General features: G+C 40.1%; 1 protein-coding gene across 2 annotated transcripts in view; it reads left to right on the forward strand.

The window, feature by feature from the left end:
- Positions 1-262: 262 nt before the first annotated feature.
- COL6A2 (collagen type VI alpha 2 chain) overlaps positions 263-19,311 on the forward strand; it is a 51,879-nt gene continuing 32,830 nt past the window's right edge. Inside the window, exons 1-11 of one of the 2 annotated variants that reach the window (XM_077448160.1) lie at positions 263-417; positions 3,833-3,927; positions 7,990-8,612; positions 11,359-11,379; positions 15,702-15,767; positions 17,496-17,549; positions 17,637-17,681; positions 17,772-17,798; positions 17,884-17,910; positions 17,996-18,040; positions 18,371-18,424. In XM_077448160.1, coding sequence (XP_077304286.1) covers positions 3,840-3,927; positions 7,990-8,612; positions 11,359-11,379; positions 15,702-15,767; positions 17,496-17,549; positions 17,637-17,681; positions 17,772-17,798; positions 17,884-17,910; positions 17,996-18,040; positions 18,371-18,424 — 1,050 coding nt within the window. In that variant the 5' untranslated portion in view covers positions 263-417; positions 3,833-3,839. The remainder of the gene's footprint in view (positions 418-3,832; positions 3,928-7,989; positions 8,613-11,358; positions 11,380-15,701; positions 15,768-17,495; positions 17,550-17,636; positions 17,682-17,771; positions 17,799-17,883; positions 17,911-17,995; positions 18,041-18,370; positions 18,425-19,311) is intronic. The other variant, XM_077448159.1, reaches the window with a different exon arrangement.

Genomic DNA, 19,311 nt, shown 5'->3' on the forward strand with positions numbered 1-19,311 from the left:
TGTAGTCCTACAGCAGCTGGAAAGCATTAAGCCCTTAGTATCTATTCAAGCTCACAGGAAATAAGTGAATCAGACCACTAAATAATGATTTTGCTAATCAAAAAGTAATCTGCAAAGGAAAAAATTTAGGATCAGACTTTCCCTTCCCATAAAATGAGACCATCCTACAGCCCTCCATACAGTGGATCCACAGCACCACCCAGTGGTCACAGAGCCCACTTATAATATCCAATGCCTGGAAGGGGATGAGCCAAAGTTGGAAAAAAAAAACTGAGTTTGGGTGTAGGGAGAAAAAGTTTCTGTCGGTGGAAGCAGGTCCCATCCTAGGAAGCAGCTTCTCTCTCCCCACAGAGGATGCACAGATCTGGCCAATAACTGAGCAAATAAAACATCCCTGATTGCTTGACTATCTGTTAGGTAAGTGTCTATGCATCATATACATTTAATTTTTTTATTAACTTCCAAAAGGATGAAGGGCAGCGAAATCAGCAGAGAGTGACAATCACACTGCTGTTCACTTTATTTTTTCTTTTGCTTTGCTTGGTATACATAGCTTGTACAAAGCATCAGTGATAATTATATTAGTACTCTATTTTTTATTACTCTGGTTACTTTACTTTGCAAAATCTTGCGTGTGGTTGTATTGTTTCTCCATTATGGTATACCGCACAGAACAAATCAATTGTTTAAGCTTTTAATCTGTATCTGCCTAAAATCAAGTTATGCAACCCTGCTGTTTGCTATGTGGACAGAGACTGCTGATACTTGTAGTTCTGTGATCAACCAACAGCATGCAGCCTGGTGAAGCCTAATATGGGCAAAATAGTCGACTTGAATAGGTATAAATAAATAATATATTTGACATTTGTTCTTTATTGGAACAATTTTTAAAAAGGTTTTTAATTATTTTTAACTGTTTAACTAATAACTGTTTGTAAATACCTGTTTAGACAAACCTGTGTGTTGTCAAAAGGTAAAGTTGCTATGAGATTTACTATTGTGTCCTCTCCAGGGGTATGACTCAGACCCTATAGGTACAGTGTCTTTGGGATATTTTATGTTAGTAATACTTTATCATTATTATTTTCGGTCTTTTCAAGCTCTTTTATACTTTTTCATGCTTTTTCAGCTTTTAAAAGGTGCACTTGAATTGATTTTCAATATAATCTTGCAAGTCATCTCCACTGTTAATATGACGTCATGTGTGCCTGGATTTGGGAAACCCTTTTCTGATTTACATTTATTAGAAGGGGGAGGGTCTACTAACACTCGGGGGGCCATACAATCAGACAAGCAAAGGATCTACAAACAGATCCGCTGAATTGGACCAGAATAGGACAGGTATTGCTTTTGTGACTTTTGTGCCCATTCACTTTTATTCTCCCTTTACAAAAGAGGAGCTTTCCAGACCCACAATGGGTCCATGGGCAGCTGGTAAAAACGGACTTGTATCTGTTTACATTAGACTATCACCAATCAATCTTGTTTAGGTCTGTAAGATCGAAAAAGGAGGCAGACCTTTTTCCTTTTTATCTGGTCCTGGACAGACTCGGAGGTAGTTGGTTTTAAATGACTGCCCATAAACATACATGGAGCTTCCAACAGGTCCATCTGAAAAAAAAAAATTTAAAATAAGAGCAGAGCTATTGCAAATATCAAAAAGTGTATATAAGAAATATAAATAGTATAAAGTGCAATCCACTATAAATTCATTAATCAAAAAAAATAAATAAAGAATTAGCAATGAAGTGCAATGTGCTCTATATTCCACTCTAAATTCCAATAAATAGTGCAACAAAAAAAACAAAACAGACAGTATATTTGTTGATTTGTGATATCATTATACACCTGAAAAACAAGATCAAAATGGCCCATGTAAGGGGCTTTACTCTATGCTCAAGTAAAACATTTGTTAAACTGATAAAATTGAGCATTTTTTTTACTTTGAATAAAATGTAAAAAATTCTCAATAGATCTAAAAAAATCTAGGAAGTTGAGATTACATTCAAAAGTCAAGGTTGGCCCTATACCGTACCTCTTCCCAAGTCTCCTTGGGTGATGGTGGCCTCACTGAGCAATAGAGAGCAGTGGAAATTGAGAGGATCAAGGGGCAAACTTGACTTTGTAGTAAAAGTCAACATTTACATAAGATTTTAAAGTGGTTATAAACCTGAGACATGAAATAGGGGCAAAGCATATCCCTACAGGGATCTCCAAAGTATAACCCTCCAGCTGTTGCGAAACCATACGTCCCATGAGGCATTGTAAAACTCTGACACTCACAACTGGAGGGCCATATTTTGGAGACCCCTGCTCTATAGTGTGTACTTGTCTCATTTAAGAGCACTAAATGTCATTTGTGTCTGCTGTGTGAAGGGGGGGGGGGTCGTCCCGTCCCTCCAATCAGATCCCAGAGCTCTCCCAACTGAATCACACCCCATTTTTTCTGAACTTGCAGTCAAGCTTTATAATTTAGCACTTTGAATTGGTGTAGAAAAGAGAAAAATTCAGATAAACAGGTACAACTTGTGTAGGAGGATTTGTTTCATCTCTGCCTATCACCTGAGGCTGGGTATACAGTATGTAAGGGTTTAATGTTGAAGAAAAGCCTAACTATAGAAAAAAGCTTGTATCTCTAGATGAGATGAGATTTTGATTTTTGATTCCTGATAAAGGTAACCACTTCGGATTTATTTTTTTCATCATATGTTAAGTTTAAATTGCTCTGGTTTGTGATAGGTTTACTTTAAATCTATGACATTTTTGTGATTGTGATGGATAAGTCAGGTAGTTATAAGCTTTAAAAACAATATGGTCCTTCTAAAAAAATTAAAAAAAAAATTAATAAAAATGGCATTGCCCAGTTTAGTTACCAAGCTATAGGCCACAACTCCAAGTACGTTATTTAAGCCTGATGAGATGGTCTTTATTTTTATTTTCCTTTCTTTATTTTACATAGACCACCATAACTGAGGGCCTCTTTATGATCATTTCTGAAAAATAATATTTTTTGCTGCTCATAACAACCAATCATATTTTCTTTTTTATGCCACCAACGTAGTATGGCACAATGAAAGAATCTCATTGGCCGATGTGGATAGTGAGGACAATGTTTCCATTCAACAATAAAACATAAGATACTCCATATAATATCAGTAAATAAAAATAAACAAATCTCTGTCGGTCATGAGGATGCAAACCAGGCCCTGTACTGGCTAAGCCTGGGCCTCCTTATAATTCTGAATTCAGTTGTACTACTCACTATACCCCAATTGCATTCCACCATAGGTGTTTGTTTGATTTTCTGTATGTGCTCTGTTGGGAGTTTCCTTCACTTCCTGTCTTGCAGACACAACAGGAAGTAAGGGAATCTCTGTTTAGGGAATAATAATTTTTGGTAGACAAGTGTCCCCAGTTATAAGATTTCCCCTCACCTTCTGTTCCTGGAAAAATGAAAACGTTTGATTTTCGATCACTTTCTGTCCCAGTGACAATGGTCATCCGGACAAGGAGGGAGTTCTCCAGGAAGGACACAGGTAGAATGCCAGGCAGGGGCTTTAACTCATTATCTATCAAAAACTAGAAATAAAATGTTTGACTTTAACAAAGGATATGTTTATATTTCCACCACTAATCTTTATGTAAATTAATGTTAAAGAATGTGGTGAATTTGTGAAATTAATGTTAAAGAATGTGGTGAATGTGGTTAATTTGAATGTTAAAGTTTGTGGTGCTTTCATTTATGTGACTAATATATCTCATTACATTATCAGTATCTGAATGCTATGTATCATTAACATTGCAGTGTATTGTCCTCTGTTTATCTCCACAGAGCAGTCATGGCCAAGCTCCATGTGCTGTGTTTGCTGCTTGCCACCACTTTTGGCTCTCTCTGGGCACAGAATGGTGATCAAAAATCATGTGCAGGTAACTTGATCTTTTTCTCACAATACAGAAGATCTGTGAGGTTGCAAACTTATTAATGATATAATGTTTCTGTGGATGTTGATTAAACCATAGGCTTGAGAACACTAGACATGCATACCTCCCAACTTTTTGAGATGGGAATGAGGGACACCTATCAGCAAAAGTATTCAGGCATAGGACACACCCCTTGCCACACCCCTTTAAAGGAGAATTGTACATAAAAAGCAAGCTTGATTAAACCCACAAGTGCTTTTTTTACCACTATTATTCCTTTATATTGGCTTTTGGAATTGACAAATGCAGCAATTTAGAAATCAGATGAAAGGTTTAGCACTGGGAAACAATTTTTGAAAGAAAAAAGTGCATTTTATATACATCTATATAGATCAGACCAAAATGAGAGACAAATGAGGAGGAAAGAGGGTTAGAAGCTCCAAATCAGAGACAGTCCATCAAAATCAGGGACAGTTGGGAGCTATGGACATGTAATATTAAAGTAGATGACGAAGGCTAGGTTGCTTATTGAACACACAAACCTGCTGCTGTTTTGGACGACAATTGTTTTAGACCCAGCTCCTTAGATTTTTTCAATCAAAGAATGTCTGACTAGAGGAAGGCAACACATCGACCCTATAAATGAATTTCAGCTGGATTATCAACAGTGTGCGAGGAGGTGCAGCGTGGGGCAGCTGCAGTAAACACTCACAGTCCAGTTTCAGATACAGAACTGTATTAAAGTTAAAAGAGAAGCATGGTTTTTTGTTTTTGTTTTGTTTTTTAATCATACTTACCCAATGCTGAATCTGTCCCTCACCAGCTCTCAGACTCTCAGAGTGATCAAACACCACTGATTGCTCAGTGCTCTGTCAGTCACCAGCTCTCTGTTCCTCCCCCCCCCCCCCCGTGCTTACTGGAGCGCTGGGCTGTGAAGGGGACAGGAGCAGCTGGCTCAAGCTCTCAGGGGCTCACTGAGAGCCTGAGCCAGGTGCTGGTCCAGGCATCTGGGTGGATCTTGACCATATGGTAGCAATCTTTCCCCAGCCTGGACCGGCTCAGTGACATCAACCGACAGCGGGCTTCAGCCTGCTGTTTGCTGAAAACAGGTCACAGGAGTGCAGAACGAACTGCACTCTTGTGAGCCAAAGGAGAAATACAGCCAAACGAGCTTTGGCTGCACTTCTCCTTTAAGGTTCAACAAAGCACAACTACCCAGCGGGAAGAAGATCCAGTAGGGTGTACCCACAAAATGTTGCAGCGAAGAGTAAAGCAGTAGGTCTTGGGTGCACCGACAGTGTTTGTCTCGAGGTGTGTAATGCAGCCTGTGATTTTTTTCACCCGTTTATGTCTGAAAAGATTGTTTTAACAATAGATAATGCCTTGTTGCTCATGCTCTGAAAATTCTCTGAACTTCCTTTCTCTCTATTGCCATCTATGTGCCAAGGTTAGTATCTACTTTTTAAGCTAAGATGTTAGTCAAAAGATGCTAGTGTCTGCACCCTAGACTTTATGTTTATGGCTCTGTATACACATTGTCTCATACTGATCACCCCTCTACTACTGCCTACCACTGTGTCCAGGGCAGGACTTAGGGTGGTGTGGGCCCCTGGGCTTGAGTCACTTTCGGGCCCTACCTTCTATACATTACTGTATTTATCGGCTTATAACACGCGCCAGCGTATAACATGCACCCCAAGTGTAGGAGGGAATTTTAAGGGAAAAAACTTTTAGGAGGGAAGTTTAACCCCCCTGACGGTTTTCCCGAGTCTGACTCGGGGTGGATTTTTTATACCATTAGCGGTATCCCCGAGTCAGACTCGGGACTGCATCGCTGGATCCAGGAGGAGGATTACTCACCTTCTCCCTCGGATCCAGCGTCGTCTCCCCGCTGTACGAGCGAGCCGTGTCTCGCTCGATCTATCACATCGGCGATCTCCGTGCCCTGCGAGCGTTGCGACGCACGGGCACGGAGATCGGCGCCAAATTCAAAAAGTGAAACACACAGTATACATACAGTATAATGTAATCTTACAGATTACATTGCTGTATGTAAACATTTCACATCCCCGTTGTCCCTAGTGGTCTGCCCAGTGTCCTGCATGTAGTTTTATATAATAAAAGCTGTTCTTTATACCTGGAAACTGGAGATTGTCCATAGCAACCAAAACTGTCACTGTACATCAAAAATGATTTTAGAGCAGCTAGAAAACAGCGATAATAAATTAGAATCACTCGCAGAATTGAGCGATAGCGATTTGTGGGGAGATTCGTCATCAAATACTGAAAAGTAATGACAGTGACAATTCTGCAACTGAGCAAATTTCAGTGTTTTTGATGTGATTACATTATTGAATAATTTTTATTATTGTTATATTATTATTTGGTACAATTATTTATAATTATTTCTTATATTATAATTTATGATTTAATTTTTCAAACTTTATCATACCCGGGATGTCTGCTAGACTCTGGTTTGGACAGATTTAAGAGAGTTATTCCTAAGAATTGCAGGACTACAATATAAAACGCCAAATTTTCATGCAAAATAATGGTACCGCTTTTAGCACCTAAAATCCGAAATAATGGTACCGCCAGGGAGGTTAAGGAAAAATGTTACATTTTAAATGCCCATTAATGCAGCCTTATCAGTGTCCATCTGCAGCCTTGCCCATCCATCTGCAACCTTGTCCAGTGTCATTTGCAGCCTTGTCATTGCAGTCTTGAAGTTTAAAAATGGCGCCGCCGAGATACAGAGTCCTGCGTATCTCGGCGACTCTCGTGTCCCCTCTCAGTCCCGAGCGGAGCCGAAAGTAGCCGAGTGTACTGGGTTCGGCTCACAGTCCCGCCCAGTCTCTGTGTTATGTCCATCATAGAGCAGGACTGGGCGTGACTGTGAGCTGAGCCAAGCCAAGTACACTCGGCTATGTATCTCGGCGGGGCCCCCTATTGGGTGAGGCCCATGGGCTTGAGCCCAGTCAAGCCCAATGGTAAATCCAGCCCTGACTGTGTCCCTTGGCAGAAAGTTATAATTTTACAACATTCCCAGTGAATGGTAACTACAGCAGATTCAGGTGTCATTATTCTTCCAGGGTGTTTTTCTCAGGAAGACTTTCAGAGTCTCGTCCAAAAGAGACGTAACTGAACATCAAAGTCTTCCGTTGAATGATAAATACTAAATCCTATCCTATACTGTGGCTTGATTGGATGTTTTTTCACAATGACGTGTAGACTTTCTGACAGGGTGTTTGTGAAGGTTCTCATGTATCCAGGTCATAGTATAGCAAGTAGTAGTTAAACTGGAGTTGTTCTTTAATGTTGAAGATGTTTTACTACTCATCCAAGTAGCTTTATCAGTTCTAATGATTGTCAGAAACAAGGCTGATGAGACTGCCATGAGACATCTGAAATTGGATAAGACCTTTGGCAGCTGAATGGAACTCAAGCCAGTCCAACCTTTGTCTCAACACCAGCAAGAACAAAGATTGGGAGTATGTCTCCCATTTTAGCTCACCTGTAAATCGAGGATTTAGAGCTCATTCAGGGGTACAACACAGAGTTTTTGGTTCAGGCATGTAGATGATACATGGGTCAAGACAAAACAATTTGAAATAAAAAAATAAAAAAATTATTACGCTTATGTGGGAAGACACACAGAATAACAAATTACCCTTTCTGAACACTGTGTCACATATCAAGGAAGGAGGTGACTTGGACAATGAAATTTGCAGGAAACCCACCCTACTGTTTTTTATACCCACAACCCACTAGAACACAAAGGAGCAGAAGAGATTAGCTACATTCAAAGCTTATTCTCCTGAACACAGAAGTATCATGTTCAAAAGAGGATAAAAACACCAAACGTGGCTAAACATGCCTAAGCGCTATGTGTGTTTATCACTTCAGAATTTATTCATTTCAATAGTCAGAATAAATAAAAATTCTGTCCAACTGAATAAATAAACACCCATATGATGTGTGTCCCTCAGACCTCAGCAGTTTGTTGTGGGAATATTGCCAGGCACAAGCTCACTCAGCACTAACATATTCTTTGATACTTTCTTACAGATAAAACCAAATGTCCAGTCAATGTGTTCTTCATCATTGATACATCCGAAAGTATAATTCTACAGACCGCTCCAATTCAGAGCTTGCTGGAACATATGAAGCGTTTCATTCCAGCCTTCTTGGCAAAGCTAGAGAATGCTGCCTACCGGGACCAGATCCTTCTGAACTGGGTGTATGGTGGTCTGCATTATTCAGATGAGGTCCAAATCTACAGCCAACTTACTGCCGACAAGAATGAATATATTTCACGACTGCGTGGAATCCAGTATATTGGACGGGGCACCTTCACTGACTGCGCCATTTCTAATATGACAGCACTAATTGATGCTGCAATAAGGGCTCAGGCTAGCCAAGGTCAGGATGTGGTCAACTTTGCAGTAGTGATCACAGATGGTCATGTGACTGGAAATCCATGCGGAGGAGTGAAGGCACAGGTCGAAGCAGCCCAGTCTAAAGGCATTAAGCTGTTCTCTGTAGCTGCAAGTCGTGATGTGTATGAGTCTGGTCTCAGGGAGATTGCAAGCCAACCCTATGAGCTGTTCAGGAATGCATATACAGTGACCAACCCCAATGACCAAACTGAGATCGATCAGAGAACCATTGATAAAATCATTCAAGTTATGGTAAGTTCAGTGCCTTGAAACAAACATTAGAAAGTAGCATACCTAAACTTTACAAAGTGTTAGTCTAAAAAATACTGTGAAACTAGTGAATCATATGGTCAGAACTTATTTCTGGTAAAAGCTTAATGCGGAGCTTCACCCAAAAGGGGAAGCTCTGCTTGTCTGCCTCCTTTACTCCCACATTTTGTACCTTTTTTGGGGCAGCAGGTACCTGGTACCCCCTCTTCCTTCCCCCCACAACCAGCCTATTCACAGAGCACATCGCAATTTGCTCATGTGCAGTAGGAAACTGGCTATGAAGCCAGGCGGCTTCACTGTCGGCTTCCCTTAGCCAAGGTGGTGACGCAGGTGAGGACACTGCTGGATGCCTGGACAGGTAGGTTCTCTAATAGTAAAAGTCAGCAACTACAGTATTTGTAGCTTCTGACTTCTAATTTTTGGATGGGGGGCGGAACTTCTCTTTAACTCCAAGCAGAGATCTAAATACACAGATGACATACTGTACATGGGGGGCTGAATACACCCACAAAATGATTTTCGATTTCTGTCCATCCAGTCCTAAAGTTTTACACAGCTCCATTGCACAGCACAGCCAGGATGATGGAATAATTTTCTTTGTTTACAAAGGTGTCATCTTCCCTACACCAGTCCTTGGATTGGACAGTGAATGAGCAGCAGATGACTAATGAAGTTATATCTCTGCTCACTAGGCTCTTCCCTCCTGTCACCGTGTCCCTTGTCAGCTCATTTACATGCAGCTTACCTGCCCCTTGCTTTCTCAATCTAAGTACTGCTGTATAGGTGATTACAAGAGGATGATATTATGTCAAATTCAGATACTTACATTAGCTGCACTACAATATATTTAAGAATAGCTGACATAACCCTATAACATTGGCAAGAGCCAACCCTTTAAATGGCACTTTAACAATTGGGCTGGTAAAAGGGCCACCTGATTGAGCCTATCTGTGATTGGCTGTACAGTGCTAACTTCATTGGGAGCCCATCCTAGCAGCTGATGATGGATACTTTCAGATGAAGCGCACCCTAGAACAAGACAGCATGTACGTGGCAGCCTGGCGTTAAGGCCACATATATTTGAATAGCTGTCATAAAGGGTTTAAAAATGTGTATATGATAAGTACCCAGGGAAATTAATCATCAATAAAACAAAAAGGCCATGGTTGTTTCAAGGAGGGCTTCTTTTTTTGGCTTTTGTATATCATGCTGGTAGCATTTATTCCGGGCAAGAAGGGCAGTTTATTTACGGTTGTTGAACTTGTAACTTCAGATAAGATAAGAATTTCAAATGTAATTTTGTGGACTCCTACAGTTTCATTTGTCTAACATTTTATGAAGTGGTAGTTTTGACCTTTTTGTATTGCTTGAAGAACACAATGTTTTTTAAGAAATACTATCTCAACTGTTATCTGTCCTATTCTGCTTATATTCAGTGCCACAAGCTACCTTTTCCTGACTCCTGGAGGCAGTGCTTGTTCCAAACCAAAGCACACTTCTACAGCATAATGGACAGTGGCATGTCTGCCCTGGAACCAGCAATGCCTCCAGAAGTCAGGCAATGGCAGCCTCCCAAACTGGATCAAGCCTAGAGCCTCTGTAAGATTTTTTATTGCCACAGTCTTCCTGTTGGGGAGATTTTCTCTCACTTCCTTTGACAGCAGGTAGTAATGGTAAATACATTCAAGCAAAGTGAAAAATGGTTAACACTTCTGATGTTTTTTATGTCTGTAGGTTCCTGTACCATTGACCCCCACAGGGATAGGAAGTGAGTGAAAATCCCATCAGTGGGTCATCAGCAGAATTAAAAACCCAAAAGAAATGTGAACACTTTACCACTATATCCAATTTTTTTTAAATGGCTAGAGGATTTTTTTTTGTAGATTTTCCTTGAATTCTGTTTTAAATTGCATAAAGCATAGTGTACTCACTCTCCTGTCCTCTATATTTAGGACTGTATGGGTCCATCTGTCCAAAAGTGCCATTATACCTATAAATAGAGTCTGGAGAACGATTGCATTAACAAATGGTGTGCATGTTGGTGTGTTGCTAGTGGTGCACCCACCTAGCATATCAGGCACTTGGGGCTGTTCATTTTTTTTAAACTTCCCCCCCATACATCAAAATTATTTTCAGTGATAATCATGAAATAAAATGTCATGCACACAGAGGGGGTAGGGGGGTGGGAGGTGCAGTAAAATACGCTACAGCTTAGGTGCCTTTGGCAGCAATAATAACCCCCTGCATTGATGTAAGTGGCCGTAATAATCTCCCCTTTCTTTGGTGGTCATTGGTAGAAACATTACTCCCCTAGTATTGCTGGTCAGTAGTGGCAGTGTGTAAAAATAACTCCCCTCCAGCATTTGTGGTCAGCAGCTGTCTCCATAGGTATGCCACTGTGTATTGCGGAAACATTCATTTTGAATGCCAACCCAACACACCTGTGTTGCTGCGTATCACAACACATGGGAACGCACTACCATGTCTGCTCTGGTGCATTGGCAGCTCATTCAAAATGCAAAGTATTAAGCAGACAAGTGTGAATGGGTCCATTGTGTTAATGTTTACTGACCATAGACTCTGCCCTTGGACTACTAGATTTAAAAAACAAGCTTTATCGGTTAAAAACATAGGACATTTGATGATAGTATGTAGGTAATATTCTAAGTACATTATGATTTTTGTGAATTTATTGAAAATCTAACTGTATCTTTGTATCTTTCTGCAGAAACACGAAGCTTATGGAGAGGTATGTAAACACAAGTTGACTAGTCGTTTTTGTAGGTAAAATGATACACACAGATATGTATAGATATAGATATAAACAAATATATGGTAAACCACAAGAATTATTTTAGTACATAGACCTATCTGACTAAAATGGAGGAAACTCCTACTATAAATAGTATAAACCACCAACAAAGGTCTGGAGATATCTTTGTCTGGGTCAACTACACTTCTTCCACTAATCACATCCAAATACCAATTTTTTATGATAACATTTGATTATATTGTATTTTCCTTGTATTAAGGTATATCAAAAAATTACACGCTGAACAAAAATCATTTAAAACAGGGGTCGCCAAATGTTTTAAACAAACGGCCAATCTACTGTCTTTCAGATTTTAGGTGGGCCAGATGTTAGTGTTAGTGGGAGGAATAGTACCCCATCATTGTAGTCAGTGGGAAGAATATTACCCCATCATTGTTGTCAGTGGGAAAAATAATGCCCTATCATTTGTGTGAGTGGGAGGAATAGTACACCAGCATCGGTGGCAGTGGGAGGAATAGAAGCCCATCATTGGTGTCAGTGGGAATAATAGTGCCCTATCATTTGTGTGAGTGGGAGGAATAGTACACCATCATTTGTGTCAGTGGGAGGAATAGTACCCCATCATTGGTGTCAGTAGGAAGAATCGTGTCCCATCATTGGAGTCAGTAGGAAAGCTTCATTATTGGTATTAATAGGAAGAATATTACCCCATGGTGTTGGAGGAATAATGTCTCATATCAGCGGGAGGAACATTGCCCCAAGGGCCAGATATAGCCAAGCAAAGGGCCACATCTGGCCCCTGGGCTGTAGTTTGGAGACCGCTGATTTAAAACATTTTCCGCAGGCATGCTTATATAGCTCCAGTCTTGTTAGTTTTAATAACTGCTGTATAGAATGTAGCAAGAATTTCCAGTCATCTCGTGTATTAGCATATAGTTGTTTTTTGTCTATTCCAATGTGGTACGTAATGCAACCCTACTAACAGTAAACCCTACAGCAACTGTACACTATTCTGTACTAATAAATCCAAACTTGTTATAAAATCATAGTCAGACAATCGTCACATACAAGTGATCAGATGTTTCAAGCTCCTAGTCAGTGCTGGGACAAGATCATCCAGCGTCCAGGGCAAAGATGCCAAACTGCGCCCCTCCTTCCTTTAGGGTTAGGGTCAGGATGCCCACATCCCTGCAATAAACCATTGCGCCCAGGGCAACTGTCTCTGCTGCCCACCTCTTGTCCCAGCCCTGCTCCTAGTAGGGAGACATGCACCTGTTCATTCAGTATCAGTAATGTCTCCCTTTTAATGGCAATGTGGTGATCAGTGTGGTTAACCCAAACTGTAGAGTGTACATGTCAAGATACCGCATAAGGCTGATGTTGCCTACAGATTATGTGCTGGTATCAGGGCACTCATATAAGCCACTCAAAGGACAGGAGCTATTTTCCTGGATATCTCAAGTGGACATTTATATTGTACTCACGCACTGTATCTTCAGAGCAGTTTCTCAAAATTGTATGCATGCGGGTTTGATATTAAATAATTGCCCAGAATCTGAGATTTTTGTTATACTAAATCATGGGATCATCCACTGCATGTGCTAGCCCGCATACTCATAGAAGAGTGTAGCGCTACCTGGTACTTCTCATCAAGTAGCTTTTGTTTAACCAACACACCACATTTGTCGAACATTTTGGGGAGAGGATTATAAACTAGGTCATTTGGCCATAAAGCCCATAGACTAAGCACCACAACACTCATGCATGTACAGGCTGTCTGGTCCCAGTAAACATATTGCTAGAGCTATCATGCCTGCCACGGATGCACCAAGCCAAAAGTTTGCTGTTCTATGTCTTTCCAGATAGGGACTTTCTTAGAGAGGGTATGGCCTTGTTCTCAATACACCTTTATTGTACCCCATCTCCCCTTCCCATTCATGCTGTGATTCACACATCCAGCTTTTCAATCCATGAAAGGTACAACCCCTCTCCTGTATGCCACCTCGTACTGGTCCAAACAAATTGCTGGATGTCACAAACCTCATGGTTTACTGAACCTGGTGGGGAGAAGAGCGTGAGGACAAGAATGAGAATGCATAAAGTGCGCATATCATCAGTGTACTCTATATTGTCTGATCCCAAACCGTGTATAATATATAAATTTGTGGATTTAATCAATTAACAAGTTGACATATAAGTCAATATTAGCAATTATTTTAAGGATTCCACATCAATTCATATCTCCTAAAAATTGTACATAACATCTTTCATAATACAATCTCGGTTAAATTAACCCTTTTTATTTTATATACCTTAATCCAAATGTGTTTGGTTGTTATTAATACACAGATCAACCTCAGTTAATGCATACCTCAATATGTGCCAATGTGTGCCCATCTATTGTATCACGCCCTAAAGTGGAACTTCCGCTGATCAGAACCCTCCCCCCCTCCGGTGTCACAATTGGCACCTTTCAGGGGGGAGGGGGATGGAGATACCTGTCAAAGACAGGTATTTACACCCACTTCCGGGCATAGACTCCCGTGGGAGTCTACGCCATTTCCTGTCCTGCCTCGCTGTCTGCTGGGACACACACGGGTCTCAGAGACAGCGCGGACAATTCCTATTGCGCTGCGCGACTCGCGCATGCGCAGTAGGGACCCGGGAAGTGAAGCCGATTCGCTTCACTTCCTGATTCCCTCACCTAGAATGGTGGCGGCAGCAGCAGAGAGCCAAGCGATCGATCGGCCTCGGCTGCCGGCATCGCTGGAACCCGGGACAGGTGAGTGTCCATTTATTAAAAGTCAGCAGCTGTAGTATTTATAGCTGCTGGCTTTTAATATTTTTTTTGTAGGTGGAATCCCTCTTTAAACCAGTGGTTCTCAACTCCTGCCCTCAGAACCCACCAACAGGCCAGATTTTAAGTATTACCATCCAATTCAAACTGGTGTGAACCAAGCCTAATACTGGATCATCAAAAGCTCTCAACTGAACCTGGATCCACCTACATTCTCTCTGTAGGAGTAATCTGTCCATGTCTCATCCCCTCTTACTTTTGTTAACTTTCATCTCTCCCTTAGTGCTCAATTACCACGTGGTGTGTTAAGGAGACATAAGGTTGAACAAACCTGTCATAAAAGTTGTCTGAAATTCTTTTTTTTTTATCTTTTCCACATAAAATTAATGCATTTGCATATTAGCAAGTAAATTACTCTGTGTCCCACAGTTAGCAAAGGGTCTACATCTCACGGTGCATTCAAGGGTTGTAGCTATAGTTTTTACAGTTTAAATATATAATGCAGTATGTGCATTTCCGGCACAGAATCATCACTTGATATTTGCAATACACCACTTTTTTATGACTATAATATTCACTTATTGGAACACTAACCTGTCTGTAAAGGATCGTGCTCTATTGTACACAATTTGTGAACTTTCAGTGGTAATATTAGTTACCATTTAAATTTTTAAAACATTTGCAGGATCATTGTATGTTGGTTTCAGTACATCATAACTAATGTCTCCATGCTATCCTCCCTCCTTTTCACATTCCTTAAGCTGGTCATAGCAGATTCCTACATCCACACAAACAATGTGGATAAAGATATCCTCCCCGCTGGGACATTATGTTCTGACAGCGGGACTCTGCTGTCAAAATATACTAATCAGTGGCTGCAGCTGACTGGTTGAGAAAAAATTTCCAGCAAGCCTGTTTGGCAAAAGTTGATCTAACAATCAACTTCTGTTTAATATGCACAGCCACACATGGATCGAAATTGGGCCAGTTCCTGCTGAACTGGCTAAGTTTCGATCCATCTTTGGCCAGCTTTAGTATTTTTTTTTCTCTCCTTGTTGTGTTTGGCTCCTTTATAATACTCCATCCTTGTATCTCAATCTTTTTCATCTATCTAACTATGTTATTTTGCCTTTTGCTCATCAGAAAAGGGTTTAGGGTGACCACGACTTACCTCTAGAATAGTGTGCTAATTTCTTATTATGTAATGAAGTATATAATTTCCCCTGTTTAGCATGGCATCGGTGACTCAATCTTAATTAAGAGTCAGTCTAATTGTGTATAAACAGAACAAGAGGAAAATTGCAGCTGAACACCTGTTATTCTCTGTTATTGGAGCAATTGGAGGCAAACATCATGTCATTACATACACTAAATATATATTTGCATCTTAGATGAAATCTAGATCTTCCAGGGGTCAGGAAACTTGAATGTATGTGTACATTTAGCCGTGTTGCTGATATTGTATTTCTGTTCATACATATTACTCTTTTGTTTCTTTCAGTGCTATAAACTGAGCTGCTTGGAGATTCCAGGTCCCCCTGGTGTAGATGGACAGAGAGGACAAAAGGTAACCTATATACATTTGCCCCCTATACAACCAATTCTCTTTTCTTTAGTTCTCTATAAAGTTTGTAGTGCAAACTATTCGTGTTGCATATACAAAAATGTCAGATATTAGATCCCCTTCAAGTTTTAAAATAAACTACTTCAGGTGTATAACTCTGGTGCTGCTGATTCCTCTAGAAGTCAGTTTCCACCAAAGTAGCAGCAAAATAGGACATTTGTGGGTCAGGGTCTATGGCAGCAGACTTACTGGAGGTACCACCATGTCTCAGAATGTAAATTTTTTTGCTTCCCTCATCTGTCCACCTCTGGACATTTGAGGCTAAATGAAGGAAGCACACGTAGAAGACAGAGGATGCAGGGTATGTTGACAGAAGGCAGAAGACTCTTTGTAGTTCAGGAGACCTGAAACCATCTTTCTTTGTTGCCACCCTACACATTCAAAATGTAGTTAGGAATATATACCATGCTGCTTCCGATAGCACTCTCTAGCAGTAGTTTTAGATAAAATAATCACATGATGCAATGGGAAGAAAATTGTACCAAAGAGCATCACCATTCTGTTGTATGTATGGTAGCATGGTGACTAGAGCTGTGACAATGAATCTCTGTCTCTAGAAGACTGCCCATTTATCCCCATAGTAGCAGCAGCCTTATTTTCTTCTACCTTTTTACCTTTGGAAGGTGTTACCCATGTTACTTTAATAGAAACAGCATTAAGTCAAATTAATAGAGATGGGTCGAACACCCCCTGGTTTGGTTCGCACCAGAACTCTCGAACATTGCAAAAGTTTGGTCTGAACAGTGAACCTCATTGAAGTCTATTAAAAATGAAAAGTGCCCATTTTGAAAGCATAAATGCAAGTTGTTGGCCATAAAAAGGGTATGGGGGCCCGGATACTGCGCTGGGGGAAATGTACCAATGCAAAAAAAACTTTTTAAAAAGATTGTTTTTAATGGAGCTGTTAATTTTAATGATGCTTAAAGTTAAAGAATAAAAATGAAAAATTCCTTTAAATACAGTGCCTGAGGATCCCCTTAGTCTGCCTGTAAAGTGGCGCATCTGTACTATGTATAGAACTGACATTTATAAAGAAACAAAATAAAATGTAAATTTCCAGCTATACAATACCATTTCCGGTAATACAAAAATGTAAAACAAAAATGGCATGGGTCCCCCCCCCCTCCCCCTCCCCCTCCCCCTCCCCCAAAATTCATACCAGACCCTTATCTGAGCATGCAGTCCGGCAGTCCTGAAGCATACCAGGCCACCCCTAGGCCGTTTTTTTTTTTGCTACTGCTGCCAATGTTTTGATTTTTTCCATTCAGTGGACAGCTTATGGCTCATCCATTGTTAAGGATGCAGCAACCGACTTCCTGGCCTGCTCCTTAACAACCAGCTATTCACTATGCCCTGAATGGCATTGTGGGGTGCTCGGCAGACGAAACGGCACACCGACCGCCCCGGTGTTCGCTGAACAGGCGATGTTTAGGCCAAACTTTTGCTTGGCTCAAATTGTTTGCCCAACTCTACAAATTAATATAATAGGTCAGCAAAGATTTTCAAGACTGGACTTAAAGATCAAACTCATAGAAAGGTCATTTTTTTCTTTGAGTATATACCCTACAGAGACATCTGCAGAAGAACGTGAAGCATTAAAGCATCCTTTGATCACATTTCTGAATACCTCTACTTACTTCCACACCTGATCTTTTCTCTTATATTTTTTAGGGTGCCAAAGGAAATGCTGGTGAACCTGGATCCATTGGACCAAAAGGACGGCAGGTCAGTAACCAATTTATGTACTAGAAAGCATGTAATCTACCTGACCTAATATTTGACCGTGCTCATGTCTTGATCTCTTCTCTTTAGGGAGACCCTGGAATTGAAGGACCAATTGGATATCCTGGGCCCAAGGTTTGAAGTTCAAAATAACTACATTTATCACCAATCTGTACTGTTCTCATTATAAGTGATTTTATATAACCACAGTCCCTTCTCTTTTAGGGTGTTTCAGGGTTGAAAGGTGAAAAGGTAAAAGAAAATTCCTTCATCAGTCATGGTTTATATGGTAAGTGTGGTTGGTCACCTGTAACTATCTTTGCCTTGTGTTTCACAGGGAGATTTTGGATCTGATGGAAGAAAGGTAGGTAGTTTGGTGGATGGGTGTAATTAAAGGGTTCGGAGGTTGAAGTTTGTGCTTTATTAACTGTTTTCTCCTTATGACACAGGGATCAGCTGGGCTGGCTGGAAGAAATGGTACAGATGGACAGAAGGTAGGCGCAAATCTCTATCTTCACTATACTAACACTGTATATACTAAATATACAAATTTATTCAAATTTACATAAAAAGAAGAAGATAATTGCTAAATTATGTAGACAGATACTGTATAGAATCGGGCATCATTTAGCCCGCACAACAATGTACAAGCTAAAACGAATATATATAAATAACCCTGCATTTTTACTGTTTGAAATGCAGTTTTATTATACAGCTTTTCAGTGTTTGTTAAATAAAGGGTAAAAGGGTTTCAATTCTGATTACAATAAATGAATGTCACTGACGGCCAATTTCAACATTTTAATTTTTTTATTTTTTTTTAGGGTAAATCGGGTCGAATTGGTTCTCCTGGCTGTAAGGGAGATCCTGGAGATAAGGTAAGCTTTCAGGGTCATTTATACCATAAGGTGTAAAACTTTAAAATCAAATAGTGTACCGGCTTAACTGTCGTAGTTTTGTATTAACTGGTGCAAAAAGAAAGCATGGAGAGTCTATAAAATAAAATAAAATAAAATTGTACGCATGAGCCCAGATTAGCATGATGTCTGAATACAGCCTTGACAACGTTAGCAGGAACCTACCTCTGAAATTGGTCATGTACTGCTTTGATCTAATGAAATAACCATTTATTCTGATAGATTTACAATTTTAGTTTTTATAAGCTAAGTGAACTTCCCTAACAGGCAGCCATGCATAGTAAGTACCTTGACCTCTCATATCCATATGGTTCCTGTGAATACCTATCCCCTGCCTACTCCTGTGCCTCACCGTTGGTGAATGATGCTGTCCATTATGAGAATATAGTAACAGTAATATGTGGAAGAAGATTCGGTCCATTAGACTTCATTACCTAAAGTCACTATTTGCAAATTACAGCATTCTGGTGCTCCTTTCCCTTTAATAAATAATACAGGATATCTGTGTGTGACCATTCCATGGGGCATTCTGCACATTGACAATGTTCACCCTGAGTTTGCTATGGTTGCATGGGAGCAATATATTTATTGGGCAATTTAAAAAAAAACATAAATATTTGATTATTCTATAAATATAGTTATAACAACTTTATTGGAGTTAAAATAAGAAAAACAAATTAACATAACTGCTTAGCCATAGCCATGCCATTTTTTTAAAGGGTTATCTGCTATGTACAGAATAACTGAGTTATGCATTGCTAGTACAGGTAAATATTTAGACAAATTACAAATAATCCAAGTGTAGATAGATTTTTCTGAATGGTACCAGGTACATAACCAAGCTCCTG

Source organism: Lithobates pipiens, unplaced genomic scaffold (genome assembly GCF_037356315.1).
Source record: "Lithobates pipiens isolate NorthernLeopardFrog02 unplaced genomic scaffold, aLitPip1_a1.2 Scaffold_22, whole genome shotgun sequence".
Classification (NCBI taxonomy): Eukaryota; Metazoa; Chordata; class Amphibia; order Anura; family Ranidae; genus Lithobates; species Lithobates pipiens.